The sequence below is a fragment of the Stegostoma tigrinum genome, chromosome 2 (genome assembly GCF_030684315.1).
Source record: "Stegostoma tigrinum isolate sSteTig4 chromosome 2, sSteTig4.hap1, whole genome shotgun sequence".
NCBI classification, from domain to species: Eukaryota; Metazoa; Chordata; class Chondrichthyes; order Orectolobiformes; family Stegostomatidae; genus Stegostoma; species Stegostoma tigrinum.
The window spans coordinates 15,731,483-15,748,960 of NC_081355.1; the positions used below are offsets into that span (position 1 = coordinate 15,731,483).

A 17,478-nucleotide genomic window follows, 5' to 3' on the forward strand; every position below is an offset into this window, starting at 1 on the left:
AACCCATCAAGGTTCCTTAGACCATATCTTTCATTCCACAACATTTTTCTGGAAGGACAAGGGCAGCATGGGATGGGAATATCACCACATGCAAGTTCTCCTCAAAACTGCTTGTCATCCTGACTTGGAAATCCATTGCCATTCCTTCAGTATTGCTGGGTCAAAATCCTGTAACTCTTGTCCCTAAAGGCATTGTCAGTGTACCTACACAAATTAAAATGCAGTGTTTTAAGAAAGCAACTCACCACTACCTTCTCAAAACGCAATGAAAAATCTAACTGACCAATAGGTTCCTGCTTTCAGAGATTGCAAAATGACTGGTAAGCCTCCAGGTCTAACAATTTATTCAGTGGTATCTTAAAGCTGATTGTAATCTTCTTGAGTTCCTCTCTCCTTCCACTTCTGATTTACTGCTATATCTGGATGTTACTAGTCCTAGAGATCTATAGCACGGAAACAGGCCCTTTGGCCCGACTTTACCATGCTGCCCAGTTTTCACAATTAAACTAGCCCCATTTGCCTGCATTTGATCCATGTCCCCTCATACCTGTCCAATCCATGTACTTGTCAAAATGTTCCTTTAAATGACAAAATTGCACTCATTTCCACGACTACTTCTGGCAGCCCGTTCCAGAAACTCGCTATCTTCCATGTGAAAAAAATTGCTCCTCTCGACCCTTTTGCACCTCACCCTGCTCACCTTAAACCTATGCTCTCTAGTTTTAGACCTGGCTATAATGGGGAAAAGCTGTTTGTTATCTAACAAAAGCCGTTGGCTGATGCCTCTCATTGTTTTATAGACCTCTGTAAGGTCACCGTTCGGTCTCCTGTGGTCCAGGACCAAAAAAGTCCCAGCCTGTCCAACATTCCCTTATAACTGAAGCCTTCTAGTCCAGGTAGCATTCTAGTAAATCTTTTCTACACTCTTTCCCATTTAATAACATCCTTTCTACAGTAGGTCTACCAGAACTGCATGCAGTACTGTAAACTCCTCAATGTTTTGTACAGCTGTAATAAGATATGCTAACTCCTATATTCAGTGCTGTGGCCAATGAAAGCAAGAATGCTGAAAATCGCCTTCACCATCCTGTCTATTTGTGACTCCACTTTTTCAAGGAGCTATGAACCTGTACCCCTAGATCTCTTTATTCTATAACATCTCTAATATCCTCCATTGCCTGTAAGTCCTGCCCTGGTTTGACCCGCCCAAAATACAATACTTTGCATTTATCTAAATTAAACTCTATCTGTCATTCCTCAGCCCACTGGCCCAGTTGATCAAGATCTCACTGCATTCCCAGGTAACCTTCTTCACTGTCCGCTATACTACCAGTCTTGGTGTCATTTGCAGACTTAATAAACATACCTCCTAAATTCTCATCCACGTCATTTATATAAATGATGGATAATAGTGGACCCCGCACCAATCCCTATGGCACACCGCTGATCACAGGCCTCCAGTCTGAAAAACAACCCTCTCTCACCACCCTTTGTCTTCTATCTTCAAGCCAAATTCGTAGCCCATTGGCTAGTTCTCCCCGGATCCTGTGACATTTAACCTTACTCCACAACCTACCGTGCAGTATCTTGTCAATGGCCTTGCTAAAGCCCATGTAGAAACATCTATCATCCTGCCCTCATTTACTTTCTTGGTCACCCCTTCAAAAAACTTAATGAAATTCATGAGATGTTATTTCCTATGCACAAAGCCATGTTGACTATGTCAGGCGAGTTCTTCCCTCTCCAAATGCATGTAGATGCTGTCTCTCTGACTCATTTCTAATAACTTAGCCACCACAGACATTAGGTTTTGATAATGAAGACTGACGTAGGGCACCTGTTCAATTCATCTGCCATCTACTTATTTTACTTATAAATCTCCAGACTCAATGTCTACAGGACCAGCATTTACTTCGCACTTTTTCGTGTTTAAATGTGTAGAAACAATTACCTGTTTTTTTTAAATAATTTAAACTAGCTTTCTTACATACTAAATTTTAACACCATTATTAATCCTGTGATCAAATCTTGTTTTCTTAATATTTTGTCCGATCTTTTGTTCTGTTTGAAATTGTTTTTTTCCTTAAGTTTGACACTATCTTTAACTTTCTTAGTTAACTACAGAAGGTGGCATCTCCTTCTCTAAAGAAGTCTACCAAAAATTTGTAGAAATCCAGAACTGTTGGTGTTTGTAATATTACTGAAACTTGGACAGTGAACATAGAACAAGTAGAAACAATACAAATCCTGGCTGTGAACAGGATATCTTGGTTAATGTGTAGAAAGAAGTCCAAAGATTATTTCAGCTTTGCATAAAAAAAGGATATATTTGGACAAATTAGATTCAATTATAATATCCTTCAGCAAGTCTTGATGGTGTCTCTTGGGAGGGTTTAAATGAGTGTGACAGGGGTTAAGGAGCCAGAACAGCAGGTCAGTAAGTATGGGGATTGCAGAAGAACCTGAGGCTAGGGCAAGTATAGCTAAGGGGAAGAGCAATCTTGGTGAGGTTGCTGAGCTCAGTGGAGCTGGAGGCTCAGACTGTATTTGTTTCAAAATAAGTATAATAGGTAAGACAGATGAACTGAGACCCTGGATTAATGCATGCAGTTATGATGCTATTGCTATCCCAGGGACATGGTTGAAAGAGGGACAGGATTATCAGCTCAGTGTTCCAGGGTGTTGATGTTTTGGATGAGACAGAGGAGAAAGCAAAAGCGGTGGGGGAAATTGCATTACTGGTCAGGAATGTGAAAATAACAGGCCCGTTGTGATGGGTGATATTTACTTGCCCCATGTTGACTGGGACTCCTTTAGAGCTGGGGGTTTGCGGGGCGAGAAATTTGTTGGGTCTGTCCAGGAGGGTTTTTGTTTTTGAAACAGTTCGTGGATGGCCCAACAAAGGTTGGGGTCATATTGGGAACGGTATTGGGAAATGAATCCGGCCAGATGATCATAGTTTCAGTGTATGAGCATATTGGGAATAGTGACTGTAATTCCATAAGTTTTTGGATACTTACGGATAAGGAAAAGATTGGCCTCGGATAAAGGTGTTAAATTGGGAAGTTGAACTATAACCGAATTAGGCATGCTTTGGGAGTGGCTGTTTTAGGATAAATCCACATCTGACGTTTGGGAGTCTTTTAAAGACCATTAATTAGAAGAACCAAATTCAGGCGCGAATTGCACCATAACTGGCAGAATCCTTAAGAGCATTGAGATACAGAGAGACCTGGGTGTACAGGTCTACAGATCCCTGAAAGTGACACCACAGGTGGATAAGTGGTCAAAAAGGCATACAGCATGCTTGCCTTCAGCAGCCATGGCATTCGAATGTAAAAGTTGGCAAGTTATGTTACAGTTATACAAAGCTTCAGTTTGGCCACATTTGGAATATTGCTTTTGTTCTGGTCATCACACCACGGAAAAGGACGTAGATGCTTTGGAGAGGGTGCACAGAAGGTTTAATAAGATGTTGCCTGGCCTGGAGGATTTTAAATATGAGGAGAGGCTGGATAAGCTCAGATTGTTTTCACTGGAAATATGGTGGCTGAATTGACCTGATAGATGTCTACAAAATTGAGAGGTACAGATAGAGTGGATAGTCGGAGCTTTTTCCCAGGGTGGAATGTTTAGGGGAGAAGTGTGGGGAAAATCTTTTCACACGGATGTTGGTGGGTGCCTGGAATGCACTACCACTGGTGGAAGCAGCTATGTTTGCATCAATTAATGTGTATCTGGAAAGATATATGAACAGGAAGAGAACAGAGGGATTGAAACTGCATGTGGGGAAGAAGTCGTGCCTCCAAATAGAGAGCAAGAATTGACGCAGGCTTGTTGGGCCTGTACTTGCACTGTTTTGTTTCTTTGTTCTTTTTTTAACATGAGTTGGATAAGGTATTTGTACAATAGTTTTATCTAACTTAATCATTTGAAATTATATGTTTCATGTCAACCAAAATGTTAATACAGCCAACAGTGTATTTTTTGTTCTTGAGATGTGGGCAACATTAGCAATGCTGTATTTATGACTCAGCCTTTGTTACCTTAAGCCATAACTTTGGGTATGACTAAAGGTCACTTCTTTTTTTTTAAAGAAAAGGCATTTTTCTCCCCTTTTGACAGTATATGCCGAAGTAGAGACACGTATTGATTCACTGAGGCTACTTCTGATGAACAAATTGCTCGAGATGCCTTCAACTTTGCATGATCAGAAAAGATATATAAGGTAAATGAAATACTTCATAATTTGTAAACAATGATGTACTGTGCCAGAACTTATTATAAATGCTGCAGTCATTCTTTTCCATTTGAGTCTGAAGAGCTATTCACTATAATTGGTGAACGTTGAAGCTTACAGCTCAATACAGTAATAACTTGCATTTATACACTACCTCAAACATCATAAAGTATCCCAGGTATTTCACAGGAATACTGTAATACAAAACTCATTGCTGAGTCATGATTGCAGATGTTAGAACAAGTAACCAAAACCGTGGTTGAAGAGATGTGTTTTAAACAGCATCTTGAAGATGGAAAGTAAGATAGAAATCCGAAGATTTAGGCCTTGACAGCTGCAGGAACTGCCAATGATGGAACTATTAAAATTGCAGGCATGGACTTCTTGAGTATCAGGGGAATTGAGAGTGGTGCTGAATGTTGTGCAACCATCAGCAAAGATACCCACTGGGGGGGACTTCTTTAGAATCTCCACAGTATTGAAACAGGCCTTTCAGCCCAACAAGTCCACACCAACTCTCTGAAGAGCATCTGACCCAGACCCATCCTCTTACCCTATCCCTGTATACCTGTCTTTCCTATTGCTAATGCATCTAACTTACACATCTTGAGTGCTATGAGCCATTTAGATGGCCAATCCACTTAATTCGCACATCTTTGGACTGTGGGAGGAAACTGGAGCATCTGGCAGAAACCCATGCAGGTATGGGAGAATAAGCAAACTCCACACAGATCCCTGAAGTTGGAATCAAACCTGGGTCCCTGGTGCTGTGAGGCAGCAGTGTTAACCACTGAGCCATCGAAAGACAGACAGACAGATAAACAAAATGCACATGCACACGCACCTTCCATTACATCCACCCCTACAGGTATACGGAGAGACTCCCATCCCTACTCTTACATAAGCTCCCAACCACCCACATCCAGATCCACACACATTCACCCACCCTCTGTGACACGCATGCAACCACCTCAAGTTGGAGGGATTGTCACTGTGTCCAAAATGTATCGGAGGCCACTGCCGCCCACACACCTGTGACTTTGGCCCAATGGGAAGAAAGGCCTGATCTGTGCTCCACCATGGAACTGAATGAGGCATGTGTGTCACTAAATCAGTCAAGGTTGAACAATGGTGTTGTGAACCATAATTGCAGAGGGTACCAGTTATCTCCCCAATACCAGCCTTGTTAGGCCCTTGACCCTCAAACACCAGACACCAGAGAATGGTCAAGAATGGATATGCCATAACAACTGCCAATAGAGTGGGTGTACATCTTCAGTTAGTCACAATGGTAGCAATAGATAAGATGGGCATTAATCAAATTGAACCCATTCCTGCAGTTGATTCTGGCAGAGTTGTGATACGGCCCTCCTCAAGTGCCATGTGTGTACAGGTGATGGCACCCTTCACCGGGGGAGCCCAAATTTATTAATGAATCCAGCTGCCTAGGTTGCAGCACTTGTGATATCAAAATGAACCAGTCTGATCCTGCGCATATGGCATCGGTCAGTGTCCCAATGTTTTTGTTGAGTTGATTTGATTTGATTTATTTACTGTCATGTGTATTTTGTTACAAAATGCAGCAGAATGTATTGTATGGTGTCACCATTCTCTGCCATCTTAAAACACAGAAAAATCAACCAAAACGTAGAATGTAAAGGCAAAAAAAATGAAGACGTCTTGTTTAATTTCATTCAAGTGTTCTGCCGTGGGCCTGATAGCCAGGCATGAGTCCTTTTTGCTGTGTCACCAATGGAATGAAAGTTACCACTCTTCAGCGCCATCTATCAGTCCTCACTGGACCTTACCAATGCAGATAAAGCCTTTGGCGCTGGGTACTGTACGGCCCAAGCTCAATTCCACTGCCACCTTGGGCCCACTTTGGATCCGCCTCACTGATGTAGCCACTTCGATGCCACCAGGTTTCGTGTTGGGCCTTAGCCACCACTGTTTTGTGGGTACGTGATGGAGAGACCTATTACTCCCTGGAAGGAGCTGGTCTCACAGAAGTTTAACATGTCAACGACCTTCACACCCACTAGACGAGAATGGCTTGAATCCTTGCAGTCCTTAGATCGAATATATCATTACTAATATATTGTATATTTGCACCTAATAGTAGCTATTTTGTAGGGCACAGAATTAATCAGGAGATGATGAGGGCATGTAAAAAGGAAAGTTAGTTAATCATGGGTGACTGGAATCTTCTTGTAGATTGGGATAGTTAGATTGGCAGAGGTAGCTACGAGGAAGAGTTCATTGATTGTAGTCAGGAGAGTTTTCTATAACAAAATATTATGGATGCAATCAGAAATCAGGCTGTGTTGGATCTGGTGATGTGCAATGAGGTAGGAAAATAAATAATCTAAGAGTAAAAGATACCCTTGAAAACAGTGACCACAACATGCTTAAATTTAGCATTCATTAGATTGAATAGGAGGAACTTGGGTTGGAATGAATTGTGCTAAGTTACATAGGGTAACTTCAAAGGAATGAGGGCAGGGCTAACCGGCGAAGACTGAGAAAAGAGTTTAGCAGCAGCTACGGTTGAGGAATGATGACAGATATTTAAGAAAATTGTTTGTGGCTCACAGCAAAGGTCTATCCCAGTGAGAAGATTTCGAGAAGGGAATATGCCAACCATGGTTAAACAGGGAAGTTGAGGATAACATCCAAATTGAAATAAAAACATACAATGTGACTAAGATTGGGAAAATTTTAAAAACTAACAAAAAACTACCAAAGGAAAATAGAGGGAGAACATGAACTTTGATAAATTTGCATGCCGTAACTAGACATGGACAGCAAGAGCATCTTTTAGTATATTATAAGGAAAGAAGAGGCTAAGGTTAACATAAGTTCCTTAGGGAAGGAAATAATAATGGGGAACTAGGAACAAAAACAAACATAACTGGAAAAGCTCAGCAGATCTGACAGCATCTGTGGAGAGAAATCAGCATTAATATTTTGGGTCAAGTGACTCTTCTACAGAACTGAGGAAATGACAACAGAATTGAATGAATAAATACCTTGCATCAGTTTTCCCAGTAGAAGATACGAATAGCATTCCAAAAATACTAAATAATCACGGGGCAAAAAGAGGAGCAGAAAACATGCAATAACTGACTATCTTTAGAGAAAAATGCTAGGGACACTAATGAGGCTAAGCACCATTAAGTATTCTGGATCTGATGGGATGCATCCTTGGATCTTAACACAAAAAGTAGCTACAGAAATTGTGGATGTACTGGTAGTAGTCTTCCAAGAATCCTTCGATTCAGGAAAATTTTAAAGGATTGGAAAACTGCCGGTGTAACACCTTTATTTGAAAAAGGAAGAGACAAAAACTGTTTCTTACAGCACAGTTAGCTGAAAATCTCTTATTGGGAAATATGAGGGTCTATTTTAGAGGATGAAACTGCAGAGATTTAGAAATACATAATACGATTTTGCAGAGTAAGCATGGCTTCACGAAGGGGAAATGATGCCCTGACAAATTTATTAGAGCTCTTTTGAGGATTTAACAAGCAGTGTGGATAAAGGAGAATCTGAAGCTGTAATATAATCTGGGTTTCAAAAGGCAATTGATAAGGGACCACACATGAGGTTACTTAAGCAAAGAGCCCGTGGTGTTTGTGGTAGTATATTAGCATGGATGGTAATGAATAGAAGACAGTTGTGAGAATGGGCATCATCAGATGGCATCCATTAACTTGTGGATTGCTGCAGGGATCAGTGCTGGGACCACAATTATTTTCAGTATATCTTAGTGACTTGGATGCAGAACATGAAAATACTATCTCCAAGTTTACAGATGACACAAAATAGGTGGGAAAGCGATTGGTAAGGACGACAGGAAAAGTCTGCACGGGGCTATGGACAGTTGAAGTAAGTGGGCACAAAACTGGGCAGGTGCAATACAGTGTAGGAAGAAAAGATGTTATGCACTTTGCCAGGAAGAATAGAGGACTGAATGTTGTTTAAATGTATGATTCTGTAATTGGAAAAAGTAGTATGGTACAAAACAGAGATTTTGGAGTCCTTCTGCATCAATCACAGAAAGTTAACTTACAAGTCCAACAGGTAATAGTATAACATTTGTTATTGGAAAATATTACAGCCCATTATAAAGGATGAAACCACAGATTTAGGTAATTAAACTAATTATTCAATCATTCATTGAATCCCTACAGTGTGGAAACAGGCCCTACGGCCTAAGAAATCCACACTGATCCTCCGAGCTTCCCACTCAGACCCATCCTGCATAACCCATCTGATCTGCACCTCCCTAAACATTGTGGACAATTTAGCATGGCCAATCCACCTAGCCTGCACATTTTTGGACTGTGGGAGGAAACCAGAACACCTGGAAGAAAACAATGCAGACATGGGGAGAATGTGCAAACTCTACACACTGTCACTGAGGGTGGAATCGAACTCGGGTCCCTGATGCTATGAGGCACCAGTGCTATCCAAGAAGGTAAATCAAATGTTGGCCTTTATTTCAAAGGGAATGGAGTATAAAAATAGGGAAGTCTTGTTGAAAATGTACATGGTACTAGTTGAACCACAGCTGGAATATGAGGAAGAGTTTTAGTCCCCTTATCTACAGAAAGATATATCGGCACTGGAGGCTGTCTCGAAGGTCCACGAGGATAATCTTGGGTAAGGAGAGACTGACTGATTTATAAGGTGAGTATGTTGGGCTTGTACTCATTGGAGTTTAGAAGAATGAGAGGCAACCTTATTGAACATAACATAAGAAATAGGAGCAGGAGTAGGTTACTGCCCCATTAAACCTGCTCCACCATTCAATAAGATCATGGTTGATCTTTTCGTGGACTCAGCTCCACTTACCTGCTTGTTCACCACAACCCTTAATTCCTCCGCTGTTCAAAAAATCTATCTGCCTTTGCCTTAAAAGCATTCAATGAGGTAACCTCATTGGAAGGGCCTAGGCCCGAAACGTCAGCTTTTGTGCTCCTGAGATGCTGCTGGGCCTGCTGTGTTCATCCAGCCTCACATTTTATTATCAATGAGGTAACCTCAGCTGTTTCACTGGGCAGCACGTTCCATAGATTCACAGCCCTTTGGGTGAAGAATTTCTTCCTTAAGTCAGCCCTAAATCTGCCCTCACCTTATTTTGAGGCTATACCCCATTATTCTAGTTTCGCCTACCAGTGGAAAATACCTTCCTGCTTCTATCCTATATATTACCTTCATAATTTCATATGCTTCTATAGATCTGTCCTTATTCTTCTCAATCCAATGAGTATAATCTCTGTCTACTCAATCTCTCCTCATACCGCAACCTGCTCAATTCTGGAATCAACCTAGTGAACCCTTCCTGCACCCCCTCCAGTGCCTGTACATCCTTTCTCAAGTAAGGAGACCCAAACTGCACATATCACTCCAAGTATGGCCAAACTAGCATTCTGTACAGCTGCAGCATAACCTCCCCATTTTTAAACTCCATCCCTCTAGCAATGAAAGACAGTGCTTTATGTGCCCTCCTAATTGTTGCATCTGCAAAACAACTTTTTGTGATTAATGCACATGGACACCAAGGTTCCACTGCCCAGCAGTATGCTGCAATTTTACATGATTGAAATAATGGCTCAGTTTGCTTCTTATTCCTACCAAAATGGAGGACCTCACATTCAACAATATTGCCCGCTCACTTAACCTATCTATATCCTGCTGCAGACTTTGTGTCCTCTGCACACTTTGCTGTACCACTCATTTTCTTTGAGACACTAAACTTGGCCCCCAATTCTAAACCAGCTATGTAAATTGTAAACAACTGCGATCCCAAGAATGAGCCCTGAGACAAACCAGTACCCACTGCCAATCAGAAAAACACTCATTTATCTCCATTCTCTGCTTTCTGTTAGTTAGCCAATCCTCTGTGCTAATACATTATTCGTAATGCCGTGCACCTTTGTCTTATGCAGCAGCATTTTTGTGCGGCACTTTGTCGAGTGCCTTCTGCTGAAGTCCAGATACCATAAGACATAGGAGTGGAAGTAAGGCCATTTGGCCCGTCAAGTCCATTCCGCCATTTAAATCATGGCTGATGGGCATTTCAACACCACTTCCCTGCACTCTCCCCATAGCCCTTGATTCCTTTTGAGATCAAGAATTTGTCGATCTCTGCCTTGAAGGCATCCAACGTCCCAGCCTCCACTGCACTCTGCGGCAATGAATTCCACAAGCCCACCATTCTCTGGCTGAAGAAATGTCGTCTTATTTCAGTTTTACATGTACCCCCTCTAATTTTAAGTCTGTGCCCACGGGTCCTAGTCTCCCCACCTAACGGAAACAACTTCCTAGCGTCCACCCCTTCTAAACCATACAATCGCCGGTTCCCTGTTGTATGCTGATTTTTAGCGGTGGACAAGATTCTGAAGGAGCTTGACAGGGTGATTGCGGTGAGGTGGTTTCCCCATGTGGGCAATTCTAAGAATAGTGGACATAATTTCATAATAAGGGTCACCTGTTTAAGACACATGAGGAATATTTTTCTGAGGTTAGTGCATCCGTGGAATTTGTTACCATAGAGGGTTGTAGAGGATGTATCATTAAGTATATTCAAAGCTTGATGGGCTGAGTTTTGATCAGTAACAGTGTTTAGGGTTATGGCCAAAAAGCAGGAAAGTGAAGTTGAGGATGACCAGATCAGCCATTATCCCAGTGAAGGCAGAGTAGCTTCAATGTGTTGGATGGTCGCCTGCTTTTGCCTTCTGGCCTTTTATTTGAGCAGTTAATGGCTACCAGTAGTGGAAATGTTTTCTCCTGATTTTCCATTGGCTCTGGTTTTATGAAGGTTCTTTCATGCCCACCCACCGTTAATTGCTGTCTTCATCTCATTGAATGGTAAAGCAGACTTGATGGGCTGAATGGCCTTGTTCTGTTCCTAAGTGCTGTGTTCTTGATATCAAGAATAGTCACTTTTACTCCCCTTTAGAATTCAGTCTTTTATCCATGTTAGAATCATTGCTGTGGCAAACTCTGGCACTGTGTGGCACCATTGTGAGCAAGATTGCCTAAACTACTTTTGAGGAAACTTGTGAATTTATTGCAGGTGAGAAATAAGGAAATTTTGGTATTTTTGAATGTTTGAAATCCATTTTAAAAATATGGAAGGTGCTATTCCTTGGCTGATACTGGAAGGCATTATCATTCTACACAAAGTTGAAATATATGTTATTTCATACGTTCACAAATCCAGTTTTGATTTCAACAGTCTTTTTAGACCAAAATCTTCAAAATTCAGGTTAATTTCAGTTTAGTAATCACAGTCCAATGTGTGGAAGTTACTGTTTCCTGCAACCTCCACTATGAATAGCAATGCCAAGAATAGAACAATAACAATCTGAACCCAAATACGTCGAACCAATTTATGTTAACATTCTGCTTATATCTACAGAAAGGTAAAGCCCCAAACCCTCCTCTGTGCATGAAAATAAATACATGCTATGCATGCTGCAGTTGACATAAACCCTGGTGCGCTAAGTTCAATAATTACTTTTCCTTCCTTGGCAGGATTAGAGGTTTCCTTTTAATGACACTTACATTGATATGACCTTATAATCACATGTATGATAATTAAAATTTACAAGTTTGGACTGCTGCCTTATGACACTCATGTTTCTTTTTACATGGTAGTTCCTGGGCATATTTGCAATTACTGTCAATAATTTAACACCTTCAGCCCTGGTTGTTGAACTTGTAAGTACAGATGAGCAAAATTATGCATGTTATTACATAAGAATGTATTTGAAATACATTTCATCTATGTGAGCTTTCAAACAGGAAGTATTGAGTCTGAAAATTCTTGATAACCAGTGAGTCCAGAATCAGAGGTCACAGTCTGAGGGTAACAGGGAGGCCTTTTCAGACAGAGGTAATAGTTCGATAACAGACAGAGAATTCTTCACCCGAAGTGTGGTGAGCCTGCCATGATCATTTTGAATGGTGAAACAGGCCATAAGGAAGAGTAGGCTACTCAGCCCTGCATTCTCTCTTCCTACAAGTTACTTCCTCAATACTGCAGAATTTGAAATTGCGCACCAAAACCACCCATCATTGTATTTTAGGAACCCATATTACAACTTTAGAATAAAAATTATCAGATTAGTTTTCAACATTCCAAGTAAGGAGAATTCTATTGCTACGAATAGAGCTTTTTCCTTTGGTTCTGCAGACTTCTGGACATCAAAGCAAGGCATTTGTCACGTGTCAAAAATTGCAAAGCCTATTAGGAGGGATAGTATTCTATGACCACGGAAATGAGGATGTCCCATGCCATGGCCACATAAGTGCTGTGCACTGTGGTAGAAACCGAATGAATAGTGTGCCAGAGATGGCTGTAGATTTTGTGGATGACAGGACATTGATTTACATTGAAGAGGGATGGCTAAAGTGATAAACAATGGGATTTTTCAAGGACGGTGTAAAGATAGCAGCTTTAAACAGGAGAGAGATTATATTTGATTAGGAACCGATTGACGATGTTAGAAAATTTTAAGGAAAGAACAGTAAAACATGTTAATTACCAGGAGTAGACCATTTTGGCCCTTCAAACCTGCTTCACCACTCAGTCAGATTTTGGTTGATCTAATTGTAGGCCCAACTCTAGACTCCCACCTAACCCCGCACACCCCTTCCCCCCCCCCCCCCCCACTTAATTTTAACTCCCTTGGTAGAATCTACCTACCAATGCCTTGAAAGTGTTCATTTGAACCAGTGTCCTCCATCAATAGTTGAGTGAACTTAAATACTCAATCTGTAATTGAACAAGTAGAACGAAAGTACTGGAAATAGTCAACAGGTTAGGCATCATCTGTGAGACAGAAATGGAGTTAACAATTCTTCTGATAAGTCACAGACCTGAAATAAAAGCTTTGTTTCTTTCTCCACAGACACATCCTGATTTATTCAATATTCCCAGCAGTTTCTGTTTCAGATTTCCATGCCTCCAAAAATATTACTTTTAAAATAAAAGATATGCGTATTTTTACTATGGCATACATTGGATTTACAAAATGCACATTTGTAACAAATGTTTTAAGGCACTTTAAAAAAGAAATCTGTGTAGCAATGGCACTCAACTGTATAAGAGTTTGGGAGCCTTTTGAAGGTGAGGTGTTTAAAAGAATTTAGGAGTACTGTTGAAGCAACTTAACATTCAGCCACCAAAGATAGTATGAAATGTTGGAGAAGGCGTAGACTGAGAGCCACAGTTTTGGGCATGAATGTGCGGTTGCTGTGAATAGTGCTTGGACAGAAGTGTGACTTGAAGACCAAGGCAAACAGTTTAAATATATTCTGTTGGGATTTATGAAGGATGGAGGATGAAAGGCAAGCCAAGAGGACATCGGAGTCACCATGCCTGGAAAAGAAGGAAATGTTTGAGTAGAAGTAATGGAAGGCAATGCTGTGAAGGAAATAAATGGTCTTGGTATTATTGAGGATGTGGGATCTGGAACTTAGTTTTGGGTTAAGCATGATGCTGAGATGATGCAATTGTTTATTCAGCAAGAAGGTGGAGTTTATGGCGTACTCTGAAAACTTAGCTAGTCTTTTGGGTTGGACAGACAATCCAATAACATGGTCTTGATTGTGGGTCAGGGAAATTTAGCTTAAGTGTTAAGTCATTAGCATTAATCTCAGAACTCAGGTGTGAACATTGGCTGTGCGCTGTTTAGATAAATGAGTGCTTTCTTCAGCCACTTCTTGTCATTAAACTACTTGGATGACATGCAAAATAATGCTCTAAACATCCTAAAGCGTGAGTTAGTATGAAGTAAAGTCCACAGAAAGAATGCTGGAACCATGCTAATTGAATGTGCAGATTTCTGAGAATCAAACTGGATGTTAAGTATTTTTAGAGTTAATTTATTGAACATTTTCTGCGGTGTTATTCTTACATAAGGCTATATATTCAGGTGGTTTTGGAGATAGAAAAACGTACATTGTCCGTCAATGAGACGAATTTGCTAAGTAAATATTTTACTTTCAAATGTTCATTTTTTTTTTTAAAGGGTTTGAAATTCTCAGGGCATGTACTGGCTGTGGCTGAAGGAGCAAGCAGGTGTCCCAGACTCTAATGTTTTTTTGAATTAGTTGATCGCAGACTGTCAAGTTCTGATGCAGACTGTCTTTCCAGTTTTCCTTTCTTGCCGTCCGATTTGCAGGAGGTAATCTGAAAGGAGGGAGCCAAAAAAGGGAAAATAATAATGTTGATGCCAGGAAAATGAGAGCTGAATGCATCAGCAGTTGATGAAACAATTTATGGACTGGAGGAGGTTTGTAGTGGAGTTCCCTAGAGGTCAGTGTTGAAACCCTTTCATTTCATGCTCTGTATTAATGATGTTGATCTTTGTGAGCAAGGGACACTTCTAAAGTTTGCAGATGGCTATGAACTTGGCAGAACTGTAAAATGAGAAGGGCAGTGTGGAACATCAAGGGACGTTGCTAAGTTGGTGGAGTGGGTTGATAGGTGGTCGATGAGGTTCAGTGCATAGATGTGTGAGGTGACGCACTTTGTCAGAAGAACTTTGAAAGACAGTGTAAACTGGGGTATAATTCTAAAAGAGGTGCAGGAGCAGAGGGACATTGATTATACATGCACAGATACAAGGATGTGTATAGAGAGCAGTTAATAAAAGATATAGTGTCTTGACTTTGTTAGTAGGGGCAGAGTAAAAGAGCAAGGAGGTATTGAACCTGTACAAGGATCTTGTTAGACTTCAGATGGCATATTGTGTATAATCCAGAAAAGGTTTGATTGCATTGGAGAAAGTGCAGAAGTGATTTCCAAGAATAATCCCAGGAATGAGAAACTTCAGTTATGAGGATAGATTGAAGAATTTCGGACCATTATCCTTGGAAAAAAGACGACCTGGAGGAGATTTGATAGAGGCTTTCAAAATCGAGAGTAGGTTGTATAGAGTAGATAGAGAAAAGAAATTCCTGCTCATTTATAAAAACGAAATGGATTTGAATTGGTGTGCAAACCAAGTGGGAGTGATATGTTGGGAAAAATTTTTTAACATGCAGCAAGTAGTTAGGATATGAAGTGCAGTTCCTGAAAATTTGTTGGAGGCAGGTTCAATTTATGCATTTAAGAGGGCATGACTTAAGGAACTTTGGGCTAGTTAAGAGAACTGGGGCAGGCACAGTGGGCTGAATGACCTGCTTCTGTATTGCAGTAATTCTGAGACACTGTGGTTTTTATCTGTATTGTCACAAAGTTAGAAAGAGTAGCTTGGCAAAAACTTTTCTTTTAAACCCTTCTCTCCCAAAATTAGTAGATCATGGTAGGGGAGCAATTCTTTGAGAATACTTCTGAAAGATTCCTTGACACACATCCACCAGGCCATTTTTGGTATGATCCAAAGTTCCATTCTTAACTTTCCATTCCTAAAGAATGTGTTGCTACTCGCTGTTATAAATTTCAGGAATGGCTCATGAACTTTAACGTCTATAGAACATGGAACATTACAGCACAGTACGGGCCCTTCGGCCCTCGATGTTGTACCAACCTGAAGCCCATCTAACCTCCACTCTTCCATGTACGTCCATATGCTTGTCCAATGACGACTTAAGTGTACTTAGTTGGCGAATCTACTACTGTTGCAGGCAAAGCGTTCCATACCCTTACTACTCTCTGAGTAAAGAAACTACCTCTGATACCTGTCCTATATCTTTCACCCCTCAATTTAAATCTATGTCCCCTCTATTACCTATCCACTGCTACTTAACAATTCACAATTTTAGGTGTGCTTATCATTGTCTGCCTATAGTCAAGTCACTCTCTACCAGGGTCTCTGCAGTTTTGCAGTGACAAAACTGAAATCATCCCATTTGTCAGAATCTCTCCATTTTCAGCCTCTTGTTTTATTTGCTTTTTATCATAATGTATTCTCATTCGTGTTTAGTACAGCATCAGTGTCCTGCTGCATGTTGAGCTTTGTCTCTGTGCAACAAAGTCCATTTCCATGATTGCTTAATTTCATCTTCAAAACACATTCTTCACTTCCATTGATGCTGTAACCTGAATTCGAGCATTTATCAGGGAGCCCTCAAATGATTCCCCGATATTTTTTCACAAGCCTGCAAAGGTCAACCATGCGCATACTTCAGATCATACCTTTAATGTCCCAGACATGGCCATCACCATCCCTGGGTATGTCATGTCTCACCAGCAGGACACACCCATCACGGGACCCATCAGTTGGCAGCCTGTTGGAATACAGTCAGGAAGGAGTTGCCCTGTGAGATATTAACATTAAATTTGGACCTGATGAAGCCTCATGACACCAGATCAAACGTAGGCAATGAAATCTCCTGGATTTGCACTTCTCACTATTATCCTCCATATCATGGAGGTAGCGTTGAGTGTGGCAAGGGCACAGACTGTACACCTGTTCGGGGACTTCAGTATGAATCACCAAGTTTGGCTCAGCAGTGCCCACTATTGATCAAACTGGTTGAGTCCTAAAGGGCTTAGATACTAGACCTGGTTTGCAACCGATTGGGAGGGTTATCGTGTTCTAAATGGGACAGATTTCAAATCCATGTAACAACTCACAGCTGGACATCCATGATGTATTGTGAACCGTCAGCAGCATCCAGCTGGTTGGAATCATACCTAAGGAAATGAAGGTGGTTACGATTGTTGGAAGTCAATGATCTCAGCTGCAGGACTTCCTAACCTTCCCTCCATCATATGGTTATAAATTGGAATGTTCACTGATGATTGTGAAGTTTAAGCACCACTCAGATACTCCTCAGATACTGAAGCAGGCCATGTCCAAATGCAACAAGACCTGGAGATCAATCAAGGCTGATAAATAGCAGGTGACATTTGCACCATGCAAGTACCAGGCAATGACCATCTCCTACAAGCGAGAATCCAACCGTCATCCTCTACTAATACAGAACTCCCCCACTATCAACAATTTTGGTGGTTGTCATTGACTACCCCAGTGATATGTATACTATGGTTACAAGAGCGGGTGAGAGACTAGGAATTTTGTGGTGAGTCACTCACCGCTAGTCCACCATCTGCAAGGCACGGAGCTGGAGCTCTTTTAGGTACAACTCCAACAACGTTCAAGAAATTCAACACCATACAGGACAAAGCAGCCTGCTAGATTGGCACCCCACTCACCACCTTCAACACTTATTCACTTCACCATTGGTGCACAATGGCAGCAGTGTACACTGTT

General features: G+C 41.1%; 1 protein-coding gene across 4 annotated transcripts in view; it reads left to right on the forward strand.

The window, feature by feature from the left end:
* Positions 1–17,478, forward strand: part of exoc2 (exocyst complex component 2) — a 288,874-nt gene that overhangs the window by 109,290 nt on the left and 162,106 nt on the right. For all 4 annotated transcript variants that reach the window (XM_048560701.2, XM_048560683.2, XM_059652609.1 and 1 more), the window contains exon 10: positions 4,126–4,228. In XM_048560701.2, the coding sequence (XP_048416658.2) occupies positions 4,126–4,228 (103 nt within the window). The remainder of the gene's footprint in view (positions 1–4,125; positions 4,229–17,478) is intronic.